This window comes from Drosophila eugracilis, unplaced genomic scaffold (genome assembly GCF_018153835.1).
Source record: "Drosophila eugracilis isolate 14026-0451.02 unplaced genomic scaffold, ASM1815383v1 contig_860, whole genome shotgun sequence".
NCBI classification, from domain to species: Eukaryota; Metazoa; Arthropoda; class Insecta; order Diptera; family Drosophilidae; genus Drosophila; species Drosophila eugracilis.
The window spans coordinates 6,965-20,587 of NW_024573768.1; the positions used below are offsets into that span (position 1 = coordinate 6,965).

Genomic DNA, 13,623 nt, shown 5'->3' on the forward strand with positions numbered 1-13,623 from the left:
ACCTTGCCAGTTTTCTAACTACTGAAACAAAGTTGAATGTGATTCAAAAATATTTAAAGTTGAATAGTTATATTTTATTTTTAAATTGTTTTATGTTTGTCATTCAATCCTCAGCTTGAAACTTGCCTAGAATGTAACCTATTTTTTATGGTTTGGTGGTATTTCCTTGGTCAAAGCCTTCTTTTCTCTTGACGTTTTGTAATTCCTGGTTGGAAAGGCATCTCAAGTTTCTTGACTGTTTTTCCCCTTTCACCGGTTGGCATTTGCATTGGTTGATGTTGCAACCTTTTCTAATTAAAAGTTGTGGTAAATGTTTATGTCAGGCTAGCTTATTTGTGGTTTCGTATTTTTTACTGTGAGATGCTTTGGTCTGCATTCCCCTCGTATTTTTACAAACTTTGAAAAGCTAAGGCACATAACTTTTCCATCTTAGTATGTATAATATCTCTTTATCGCTTAAATAGCTTTTAGAGGATAAACTGATTACTAAAGTTAAAACATAGTTACATTGTATCTTAATATCTCTGCTTTTCGGTTTTCCAGCTTCCCGCCAATTACGCCGCAAAGTGCCCTACGCAGGTCATTTGATGACGCCTCGGCGCCTCTGGCTCAATAAAATTCCCACACAATGTGACGTGGTTATTGAATTTCCCGAGGATGCACCAGACGAAGCGCTCCGCTGGCTCCTGGCCCGTATCCGCTCGCAACCGCCGGCTGGTCTCGGTCTTCTCGTCCAGGTCAAGGCGCACGAGAGCACGCGACGGAATGCCTTCTATGTCAGTGCCCCCGTTAATGTGTAAGTGGAGTCTTTTGGCAGGAATAAGTTTAATTAAAAAGTTTTTAAAACTTTTTGTATGTTTTGGTTTGAGACCTAGGCAGCCAATAATTTTAATTAAAACCATTTTTAGGGCTTCACATAATTGTGTGCCAAATATTAAACTAAAGCTAAAAACTAATTTATTGCTGTACTTACTGTATAAACAACTTTTTTTCTAGCCTGTTCAGAGCTGCTGAAGAAGCCCGCCTGCCAAAACGTTTGCGACCCGATTTGGGCGGTGCTTTGAGGGAGTTCACCACCCGCGAGAGTCATTGTTTCCAGCAATTGCGCGGTGATGTGGGAAGCACAGCACTGTTTACCTCCCAGGAGCGACAGTGGCTGGTCCTTCAGGTGCTGCAAGGCTTACGAGCCGGTTGCAGTGACATCGATGCCCTTCATGGCAGAGCGGCTGTGGCCGAGGGTCAGAGCATCGTGGCCGCTTGGCAGGAATCCGGCCTGATCACCCAGGTCTTCCCGCTGCACGAGCCCAGTTCGCTGACGCAGCTCCAGACGCACTGGGTCAAGCAGATATTCGCCCCGCAACCTTTGGGTAAGACAGTTACTAAATTCTTAGAGTGTATGACTAAGCAGATTGGTCCTATTCTTAGGACAGAAAAGTCATTAAGTTCTGATAACCTGAGGCCTAATAATATGACATTCATTTCAGATGACATCGCTGCCTATTTTGGCGTAAAGGTCGCTTTGTACTTTGCCTGGCTGGGTCACTACACCTGCGCTTTGGGCGTTCCGGCAGTGTTTGGCACCATACTCTATTGCATTCTATGGGGCAAAGGTCAAACAGCGCAGGATATGGGCCACGTACTCTTCTCACTGTTCAATGTAGCCTGGGCTTCACTGTATCTCGAGGCCTGGAAGCGTTATTCCGTGGAATTGGCTTTTCGATGGGGCACTTTATCAACGCCACCAGAGCTGCTGGAACCACCGAGACCCTTGTATAAGGTAGAGTAGCAGAAGTTATTGACAATTTGTTTGATTAATCGTATATCTCGGATCATTGCTCTAGGGTCCTTTGGAGGAGAACAATGTGACGGGTCGTTTGGAGCCCAAGGAGGCGCCAGCTTGGCAGCGACGTGCGTTTCGCTATCTGGTCAGCTTTCCCATCATTGGTTGTTGTCTGTGTGTGGTCTTTGCTGTGATGTTTCTCATGTTGCGTTTTCAGGTGAGTTAGGCTAATTTTATTAAAATTTTTTAGACATCTTTAAAGTGTGTGTGTGTGTGTAGGTGTGTTTAAAAATCCTGAAAGGCTAAAATTATATTCTTGAACTTCTTGAAAACTAATTAAAGATTTTAAATAAACGTCAGGGTTATTTTTACTTTATTTGCCATATATTGAAGGCTGCAGCTTTTTTCCTTTTTTATTTTGAGTGCAGATAATATTAATATTATGATTTTATGGGCCATAAAGAAACATATTAAGTGCCTGACAAATCCATAAAGCTTTATTATTATTTGCAAGGGTATGCAAAGCACTTTCCGATCACGACAATTCGTATTCCGTGCTCCCACCAAAATTGTTCCACAGTGCGTATAATTAATATTGTTTTCACGTTAAGCGATATACAAATTTGTGTGTGCATGTGTGGGTGTTCGTGTGAATGTGCTCGTGTGTCGCCTGCTTATACAAATTTTAGTTTTTTGTTATTTTCCTTTTTTCTTCACGCTTTACGAGAATTAGCCGAAATACACACACGCACACGAGCATATTTTAACTGCCTTGCACATAAACACACACACACATATGAACACTTGTACGGTTTCCGGTTGAAACTGTTGCTGCTTTTACTTCCGGTCCTGCGTTGACCTAATTCATAGCAATCATTTTTCTTAGTTGGCTTATTTTCTCAACGCTTTATTTTCGCAACTAAAACTTTCAAAGAGATAGGGCCAAAAGTAAAATAAGTTTATCACTCATCACACATCAATGAATTGTTTTTACATTTTATTTTCATTCGTCCTTTGGTTCTATGTTTTCTTTCTTTTTCTTCTACTTTTGTATACTTCACAGGATTGGCTGGATCACCATAACATACCAGATAAAGGAATTGCTCAATGCATGTATAATTTGCACAAGGTTCTTATTCATTTTTAACTTGCATTTAAATTATTTACTTTAAGTGTTGTATGATTGAAAAATCAAACAGTTTGTGTTGTAGTCGTCATATGCAATAGTAAAGAAAGTAAATTAGACAAATCAACCATCATTATCATACTATATAATATGCTTTTGTAAGTTAGATAAAATTTATTGAAAGATTATTAAACAAAATTTGAACAATTGAAATTAGTTTAGAAAAGGCTTGTGGTCTATATTCTCTATTTAATCAAAACAGTTTCTTCTTCTTCCAAAAGGAATTGTTTTGGTTTTTTTTCTTGCCGCTGTTAACCGAGAATTTTTTTCATTAAAAGTTTTTTTTTTCACACATATGCACTTTGGTCGAAGAATTTTTGCAATTGCTTCAGGCCATCATTTTGCATACGCATTTTTTACTTCTTCTTTTTTTCCCAACCCAAGCTGACGTTAATTAAAATGCTCAGCTGGCGAAAAATAAACTGCCTCTGGGAAACTGAAGATAGAGACAATGGGGAGAAAGAGTACTAGTAAAGTGCGAGTGTTGCCCAACCCCACTTCGACGTTGATAAAATACTATAAAACTTTCGTTGACATTAGGAAATTTTACGCATAATTGAAAGTCTAAAACTATAAAAGCTCTAAGAACGAAGGACAAATAAAATGAATGTATTCTTGCTAATTTCTGAAAGTTTTCTCTCAAGTTTTTTGCTATTGAAACTTCAAGGTTAAGACACTTATATATTGATAAAAAAGTAAAATAGTTCCTTAAAAAGAGTCCACGATCGTTGTTAACCTTTGCCAACGGATAGGATTTAGCTTTCATCTGTTCGTGTCATTCAAAAAGTTAAAAAGCTGCCAGTTACATAGTGGACGAGCTGCACATCTCACTAATCTGAGAATGGACCATTTAGTAGTAGTTGTTGTTTGGCTTTTGGCTACCTTTCGGTGTTTGCAGGTAGTTCATGTGGCTTAATGCGCACCTGGAGCCAGGGGACAATGGCTTTTTTGGTTCGGTTCTTTTTAGTGCTCAACCGAGCACCTTAATGTTGTCGTAATGAAGCGTACAGAGGTGCGGTGGGTGGAAGGCATCATGTGTGTAGATAGGTATGTGCTTCAGTGCGGTTATAGTGGTATTTGTCAAAAGCAGACTTTTGTGGTTAAAGGACTTGGTCAACTGAAGGATGTTTAGAGGTATAGAAAAGCACATTGAATGTATCAAATTGACTGAAAGGCTGGAGCTCTTATATATTGCCTGGCTATATTTCGATATAATTATAATCCATTGAACATATTAAGCTAATATGTTAAAGAGCTCCAGGGGAAAAGTTAAACATTCAATTTGACCAACTATCAAATTAATTACCTGCTACAAAGTGTGGTTAATTAAGTTTGCAAAATTGTGCAACATAATAAAAACCTCTGAATACATATTTGTCTCCATGAGACAAAAGCAGAGAGGTCTTTTGTTCTCCAGTTTAACAATGACCAACATAATGGAGAAATGATGCATAGTATTTTAAATGTGAGGAAGGCAGGACATCTGTGGATTCTACCAAACACGGATCGTTGTCACCAAACGTGCTTTTAATCCTCGGAAATTATTTGTAATGTAATCAAATTGCTTAAACACTCAATATGCGTTTCATTAGCCGAGGAAAAGGGGAGGCATGAGTGAGAGGTCAGCCAAAGAATGAATAATAATGACAGGTTAATTAAGGAAAATTGCGGTGGGGGTAGCGTAGAAAATGATGGAAAACTGAAGTAAGAGTGGGCTATGCTGATTAATATTGATACTTACCCAGGTTGCGTGTGTCAGCTAATCAGAAATTAATTACTATAAATTTATTAAATCTAAGTTTTTTTCTCTATCCAACTCCCTCAGGACTGGTGGGACTCCAAGTTGCCGGAGGAGAGTGTTCTGTGCTGTCTAAGTGTCATTCCAAAAGTCTTACTGGCAGGAGCCATTACCTTGATGGACGAAGCCTACTTTAAGTTGGCTGTTTGGCTCAATGACCGCGGTAATTTAAGAGACATTTTATTTATTAAATTGAACCGCCTTAACCTCTTGAACTTACTTCACAGAAAACTATCGCCTGCAGTCGAAATATGAGAACCATTTGATAGCCAAAGTGGCTCTTTTCCAGTTTGTCAACTCTTTCCTATCACTTTTCTATATTGCTTTCTATTTGCGTGATGAGGAGAAGCTTAAAGAGGTAACTTTCTTGATTATACTATAAATAAACTTGCTTAGACTGATTGTTATTTTTTAATCCTAGCAACTAGCTGGTCTTCTCATCTCCCGCCAAATCATTGGAAATCTTCGCGAGTCTGCAATTCCCTACTTTGTTGAACAATGGAAGCTAGCTAAGCTGAGCTTTAATATGTGGGGTGCTCTGAGTCCAACCCAAAATGTGACCCGTAGTCTGGCCGAGGAGTTGGCCACTGCTGAGGCGGAACTAAAGGCAGAGTCTACTGGCACGCCCACCAAGACCCATCAGTCGGAGTCGTCGACTAAAAGGAATATTGGCCAGGCCGAAATAGAGAGCTCGTTGTACAAGGTGATTGACGTATTTAAACGTACGATGTTCTTCTCTTCTGACTCTTCGATTTTACCCCTCCAGTATGATGGCACTTTTTCGGACCATTTGGAGATGCTCGTTCAAATGGGCTATGTGGTGCTCTTTTCGGCCGCCTTTCCACTGGCTGGAGTCTGTGCTCTGATCAATAACCTAATGGAGATTCGGTCTGATGCCTTCAAGCTGGCCCATGTTCATCAGCGTCCATTTGGTCAGCGTGTGGCCAACATTGGCACCTGGCAAAATGCCCTGAGCATCCTGTCTCTTGCCGCCGTCATTGTGAATTGCGCCCTGATTGGACTCTCAGGACAGGTGTCGAGGCTATGGCCTGGTTTGACCACAGCACAGACAATTATTCTGATTGTCACCCTAGAGGTGAGTTCATATAAGGAATTGCATAATCATTATGCCCCAGCAGATAGTGTTTTAAATATGATTATGTAATTATTAAATATAATTTACTCTTTTAATCGCAAGGACATTAAAGTTACTTTGTTTTCTATATACAAACCTATATATACTTCCGATTTTACAGCACATAATGTTGGGCCTGCGGCAGGCACTCACCTGGCTCCTGCCGGAGTTGCCTTCGTGGTTGGCGGCGGAAATCGCACGCGCCGAGCATTGCCGGCGGGAAATGCAGTGTAAGGGCACCTCACCTCGCCCCACCCCTCCAACTCCGCAGTCGACCACTTCCACGCAGCCGGAACAGGACGGTCCCAGCGGAATGCAAATGGAGAGTGGGTCAAATACCACCCGAGATCAGTCCATGGAGAGTCAGGTGGCCGAAGATATACTGCTTTATGGACAGGAGTTTGCTGGCTATGGACGTAACATCGAGGCGGATGTTAATATTTATGAGAATCGTGATTCATCACCCGATTCTCCGCCCTCGCAGGTGGGTGAATAAACAGGACAACTGAACTTCATATGCAATTGCATTTTGTACTTCATTTTCACAGACCAGCACCATACTGATTAGACCGCTGCATGAGTCAACGCCACCGCTCGGTGGCGCCTCCCTGTCCAGTTTGCATCAGGACGGTAATGGCGGGTGAGTGCCACTTCCATTAAAACAATAATAAAGGAGTGTGGGACGGAAAAACTTAAGTATTTTGCACACGCCAAGGTGTCGGGGGGATACTCCTAATGGTCAGCCATCGTCCCATGAACTTAATGAACTTGCACTTAAAAAACTCCCAGCTCACTAGAAAGTTATAAACATTTTTTTACTTACCAATTCTATTTCTATTTTCTTTACACATAATCTTTTATCATTATTAATTTATTCAATTTAATTAAAATCAATTTTGACTCTCAATAAATTAAGCTAAATAAATTTGTTTTTTGATAGAGGTTATCAGAGTTGTGTTAGGAAATCAAAAATGTTTATACCGGAAATTCCGCCATATCTTGGATATTCAGTGCGAAATTTAACAACTTTTGGTGGTAGCAACCAAAAAAAGCAACAACGCCAGAAGCTGCCAAGCGGGTAAATTATGGTTGGATAGTTGGTTAGATAGATCGATGTGTGTTTCGAAACGTGTTTTAGATGCTTTCGATGCTGTAATTCTATGGAACTAATACTGCTTTCGGTTAGCTCATTTATATATTTGTAATTAATAACAAATTAAGTTTTATTATATAAAAGAGAAACTGAAAACAGCATTAAGTCTGATGCCTTTACTTTCTGTTTGTTGCCCTTTCATAGCCTTTCAAAATTTGTGTAATGTTTACTTCTCGAAATTGGCTAACCTGCTCTATCCTAGTTACCTATTTTATATGATAAATCAAATTACTATCTATTTTTACAACCTTTTCTTACACTCTTTTTACATTTTTGAACTTTTTCTCTTTCTTTCGCTTTATGTGTGGCACACAGAGCTTCTGCCAGCACGCTAGCGCTGAACTCGGCCTTAAATGCAGCTCGCATGCAATCAATGCATATTCAAGAAATACCGCCATTCCGAAAGAAATCGACGGACTCAGCCGATCATACCGGCAGCAGCGCCAGTAGCAGTCCCCAGCGAACCACCATGCGGCAACTATCTGGTCAGCAGACGCAGCAGACGATTCCAGAGATACCACCGTACAAGACGCGCAAGATATCCGCGGAGAGTGCCATGCATCTGAATATGAGCGTAAGATCTTGGGGAAGACTATATAAAATCGTATATCTTACAAATAGGAATTTTCCCCTTTTCACAAGAGTTTTCCTAGTCAAATGACGTACTGTGTCTCTGTAGCTGCTCAATGTAATTTGTGTGTCTGTAGACTTTTGCATCAACTATCTAAAGCCTCGGTACTGGTTATCCCAACCACAATCTGTAGCTCTTCCAAATCACCGCTCTACTTGACTTTCTAACAATTTAAACATTCAACACATGGAAATTACATATACTTGATTAAATAATAAATTGCAGAACAGATAAGTTAAAGAATTCAAAATACTTATTGAACTTTTTAAGATCGATATCAAAACCAGTTGCTTAGGAACTAAACTTGATCCTGTAACTAGACAAAAAACCAAAATATCATGGGAAAATAATATGCAATCAGTTTTAAGTATCACCCACACCTAATCTGTAGTTAGTTTATCTTAATTTGGAAGTTAGAAGTAACTTCTTTAAAGACCTGAGGTTACAAATAGCACAGCCCTGTACTCCCCCACAGAAAAAAGTTAATGCCACATTTAACAAAACCAAAAAGCCAAATAAAATACTCACCTAACCTAAAACCCTGCTCGAATTTTGCCGTTCAAAGGACAAGCTACACATAAAACTTCATGCACCAGAATGGATGTCACGTTTAAAAGTCAACGACAATGCAAATCTGCATAGAAGCATAGATTGTATTTCAAAGGTAGTGAAGAGTCACATACTATATATATAACCATATATATCAAATCGGATGCATATATATATACATAAGAATAATGTGTTTTGTTAATCAATGTGTGTTGTTCGTGTTTTCTACTTGGAAATTGCAGGATCAGTAGAAATGTATCAATAGTAGTAATCATAATGTTAAACCCTTGTTAAAAAAAACGCTTTTATTGGATTCGAAGTTTTGGGGAGAGGACAATAAAATACAAAATTTGATTGGGCATGGCAGATGCTTTCATACACACAAACCCACGCTGGCTTCTCTATCACTCACAAATCCAATTACTAATCAATGGCATGGATTTCTAGCATCATACACAAATCATTGTCTAACCCCCATAAGCTTTCGATGTCGATAGATCTTAACTTGTTTATCATTTATATTAACAAATCTCTAATCATTTTTCCTAAATCTAAAGGAACTTGGAAACACGGCAGACACAGCGGAGATTTTAAAGCCAGCTCCATCATGGTGCAATGTGGCCATGAGATCAGGAGCACCTAGCACCAGCTTGGCCACCCCACCAGCCTCTCAGCACCAGCAGCAAATAGTAGCTTCCTCATCATCATCATCCGGCGGCGGTGGCAGTGTCTTTAGTCCCAGTGGCCCTGGACCAGCTGGGGCATCAGATGGCGGCATCACCACTTCCCAGTCAAGACCCAGTGTTGGCGCACTATCGAACTCCTCATCCGGTTCGTCTCATAAACAACAATTGAAGCAGCAGGCCAAGGAGGAGAAGGAGCGGGAGAAGGAAAAGGAGAAAGAAAAGGAGAAGGAACGACTGAGGGAAAAGGAGAAAGAAAAAGAGAAGGAAAAAGAAAAGGAGAAGGATAAGGAGGCTCAGGGAGCAGCAGCATCTACATCTACAGGGACTGCTGATGACGAGGCTAAGGGTAAGTTAAACATCAAATACGGGTTTTCCCTCTTTCTGACCAATTTTTCATAATTCTTTTTTGCCAGCCGCTGAATTGGCCGCCAAGAAATCTCGTCTTAAGCAGAAGCTGGTGAAGAGTGCGAGGTCAGTGGCGATATTCTCACTCAAGCTTAAAGAGAGAAGACAGCGTGAGGCTGAGAAGGCAGCTACCATAGCGGTAGAGCATGCCAAGGTAGGGTTAAGTTAAGGAAAAATCCAACTAAACTAAAAACTATATCTTTTTTAGGCTTTGGCTAAGCTGCCTATGCCCCAGCCAGTGGGCGGTGAATTGTCTCTAATACCCATCGAACACCTTATCCAAATTGAGGATATCATACCTGCGATGAAAGCTGCCAGCAGCTCGGGTGCACCCACATCGTCCAGTCAAGCCGGCCCATCGACGTATCATCAACAGCAGCAGCAACAGCAACAGCATTACCATCCACCTTCGCATGCACATCCGCATACGGATAATTAGGCTTCTTAATGTTAAGATTGATTACCCCTTCGCACACTTTGTAAATAGTTTTCTATGCACCCCGACCCCCATCTAGTCGAGATTTTATCGAAGTTACTGATGATATATGAGCAAATTTGCTGAATGTGTGTCTTGTCCAGAGTTGGAAGCAACTAATTAACTATACTTAGTCGTTACGGTATAGCGAAATTAAGTTAATCAAGTTTTTCGGAATTCATTTCATATGCAAATTTATCAAGTTTTGTATGAAAAGAGTTTAATTGAATATCATTTTTGGATGCAAAATAGATTACCGGGTATAGTGCAATAGCAATGCATAGAAATCGTAGACAGCAAAAAAAAAAACAATAATTTTTAAGAGTTGTGAAACGAATTTTGATTTAGCGTTTTAGCTGTTAATGTGTTTTTGGTAGTCATTGTTGCTTAGCGTTTAGCCGTAAAAAAACCAATTTGTTTGTTACATAAAAAAAAACGTTGATAATGTTGCATTTGCATTTATGTTGCCAGTGAACGAATATTAAATAATTACGAATATTAATTAACAAAACACAATCGACAAACACTCTCACACGATAATCAAAATCAGACAACACAACGACACTCATAACTGTGAGATAATATCGTCCATTGTTCCTTCCATATACAAGGATAACGCCTTCGCACTCGCTTTTAGCTATGGTACAACAGATGGGATTAAAAACTATTACTAATTGCAGCTTGCTATTAAAGGAGAAACCTTATTCATTACTTGCTGCAAATATTTTCCTTGTTTTACTAAGTATTGTACTAGCCTGATCTAAACCAAACAAGAGAATTTCACAATTTATCGACAGTCTAGTCAGAGGATCTACACTTTAGATGCACCCAAACACAAATGATATTTGTAAATATATGGTAGGAACTAAGTGTAATTTAAATGAGGTATACAAACTATAATAATGTAATTGATTATATGTGCTCTTGTGTTATAAAACGATTCAAAGTAAAGCCTTTCATTGAAAAATTGTCATTTGACTGACTGGGATGGGTGTTAAACTTGACTAAATTTTTGTGCATTTTCACAAGTAGAGGTATACTTTTGGGGGTTACACGTAATAAGTAATCCAATTTCAAAGGATATTATTCGTGATGATTTTATGTTACCTGTTCATACTTGTATATCCTGTTTGCAATTATTATCACAGAATATGAAACAGATAATATCTGTTTATACTTTTATATCCTGCTTGCAATTATTATCACAGAATTTTAAGTAGATAATCAGGTTCTTTTAATGTTTAATAATCATTAACAAATTAGTTGAGCTTAGTCATTTTTCCATGAGCTTACTAAATTCTGGCCTTTATAACTATTTCCCTCTCCCAATAAAAATTCCTTTGCTTCAACACTAATATATACATTCCCTTTGTAAACGACTTGAACTGTGAAATATGTAAATCTTGTCCACGTCTCAGATGGAGCACTTGCACTTAATTAAAGGGTCAAGGATAATGGATTGTTTAGGGTCAGCTGTGAAACTTTTCCAGAACTGATTGCACTGTCACTTGCATCTGTCTAGCTGTGGTTTAATCATTACGTTTAAATCAGATAGAACCACTGCCCTTACCACTCGATGTGTACAAGTGTTTCAGACTACGATTTCATTCGGTTGTTGTGAACTGTTTTTTTTTTTTTGCAACAACATTTTTCATTTTGTTTTATAGCCAAGCTTAACGAATGGTGGACACGGGTCAAGTCAAGCCTCGACACACATGGGTCTCTCGCAATTCCACGTACAACAAATCTCAAACCTCAGACCCCATACCTCGTCCATCGTCATCGTCATCGTCATCGCCATCAACACTTGTCATTGTTGCAGGTGAGCTGTGTGAGCTGCCTGTAACTGATTTCAGTTTGCTGATAAAATTTCTGAGCCGAGCAGTCGTTGGCCATTTGCCTGCTTGACAAACGCACTCCTCACGTACGGCTAATTAACGCGCGTTTTAAGGCCTCGCTCCCGTAATCCCCAGCCCTCTCACCCTTACCCTCCCCATTGATATCACCGCTCCCTATCTCACTGACTCCCTCCTTTGTCCCAAAAGGCACGAGTCGCATTACGAATGCATTATGGTACGAGACAGAGGAGCTGACCAGATTGTCCCACCAACAGATTAAGTGGCACGTATATTTTATAAGTTCACGTACTCATAGAAACATATATTTTTGATTTCGACATTCTAAAATGTTTGTTTTAATTTGGAATTCTTTCTAATGATTAACTGGCCATGGCCTTAAACATTGTTCCTTCTTTCTAATATCTTCAAATGGTATAAAATCTTTACCAAATAAATAAAACCATACGGAAATAACAATTGCTTGCCAAATCGTTTTAAATCGAAGTTGCTGAAAATACAAGTCTTGAGATAAACAAAAAAAATTAAACAACAAATGAGAAAAATACCTGAACAAGAGGTTACCAATCAAAATGTCCGACTTGGACATACATCCGCGCAACACCCAAACGAAAAGTAACACCGAAATAATGGCACAAAGGCGGTCTGAGGAAAGAGGTAGTTATGTAGGAAACCATAACGAGCTAAAGTTGCTATATGTATATGTACTTGTGCTCCATGGAGATCGCGAAGGTTGGCCAAAATGATGGTGATGATGGTGATGATGGTGATGGCGATGCCAACAAGGTAGCCACCAAACAGAAAACAGACAACGCTTTATGAGCGATATTACCGTAAGATAATGAACAAAACAGGCAGAGCCAAAAAGTTTTTGGGGCGTTGTCAGTGAGAGATACAGGTTGGTGAAATCTCGTCGGATACAGATACAGATGCGGAGTTGGAGTCTGTAGACTGGGGACTGGGGACTGTGGTCTTTGGGCACCTGACCCGAAAATGTTTCACATATTGCGCCGAGGAGTTACAGTTAAACGCCATTTTTTCCATTGAATTTTGGCTGTTACTTTTTCTGAAGATCTCGTGTTACGGCGAGAAAGCAAGGTGCAAAAGGGCTGGGGAGTTGGTTGGGATCTCCAATCCCATCCAGTAGCCAGCAATTTGTTTGTCCGAAATGGTTGGTTGGGCCATTAATATGAGCTCCCCATCCGGGGGACGGGGAGAAAAGAGTAGTCTGTAGAGGATGCCCTCGAAACTAAAATGAAACGAGAGAAACGGCCACGCCTCGAGGGCGCAACGGTAAATGGCCCCCAAGACTATGTTTTCGCCTGATTTTTGTTGTTGTTTCTTAAACATTTTTCTGTAGTTTAGTCAGAGTTGCGATTCGAGTGTGACCCATGGTTTATTCACCTGTGCTCTCATAGCCAGCTTAAATTAAATTTTTAAATTGCTATAACATTCGGTTGTTGCTGTAGAGTGTTCGTTGTTGTTTATCTTAATGAAACTTTTTAAATCACTTTTAAGAGCGTCGGTTTTTTGTCGGTCGGCGACTATTAAAGCATACGCTGCTATATATACATATATAAAGCTCACACTCTCTCGGATCTCTTTGATTTAAATGCATTTAATTTTGAGGTATGTGAAAATTAATTACATTTAATTAGCCTGGCCCCCATCCCGTGCCGTTCCGTTCCATTCCTCAAAATATACAAGTTGCCGTTTGGTTTAGTTTTAATGCTTTTTATAATTTCAATTTTCGTTTATTTAATACTAAAAACACTCGGCAACGTGGAAACTAATAAAACTTTTTACTCATGCTCATCCAGTAGCTCTGCCTTTATGACCCCCTTCCCAAAAAACCGAGTATAAAACAGAGAGTAGAACGATCTTGAGTTTGCATTCGGGAAGGTCACACGATTCTTTAATTGAATTTCAAACGAAATGTACTTAGGCATCATAGTTAAATTCAAATTAA

The 13,623-nt window shown here is 39.6% G+C and overlaps 1 protein-coding gene across 1 annotated transcript; it reads left to right on the forward strand.

The window, feature by feature from the left end:
• Window positions 1–543: 543 nt before the first annotated feature.
• On the forward strand, window positions 544–10,759 carry LOC108105851 (anoctamin-8; the record flags this gene model as incomplete). The annotated part of the gene is made up of 16 exons (XM_041819616.1): window positions 544–796; window positions 997–1,367; window positions 1,485–1,777; window positions 1,842–1,997; window positions 2,844–2,909; window positions 4,792–4,927; window positions 4,992–5,122; window positions 5,186–5,467; window positions 5,531–5,860; window positions 6,021–6,383; window positions 6,448–6,539; window positions 7,368–7,626; window positions 8,249–8,347; window positions 8,790–9,264; window positions 9,332–9,477; window positions 9,532–10,759. Coding segments are annotated over 16 exons (3,683 nt in total), but the record flags the coding sequence as incomplete, so codon positions are not given.
• Window positions 10,760–13,623: the final 2,864 nt, after the last annotated feature.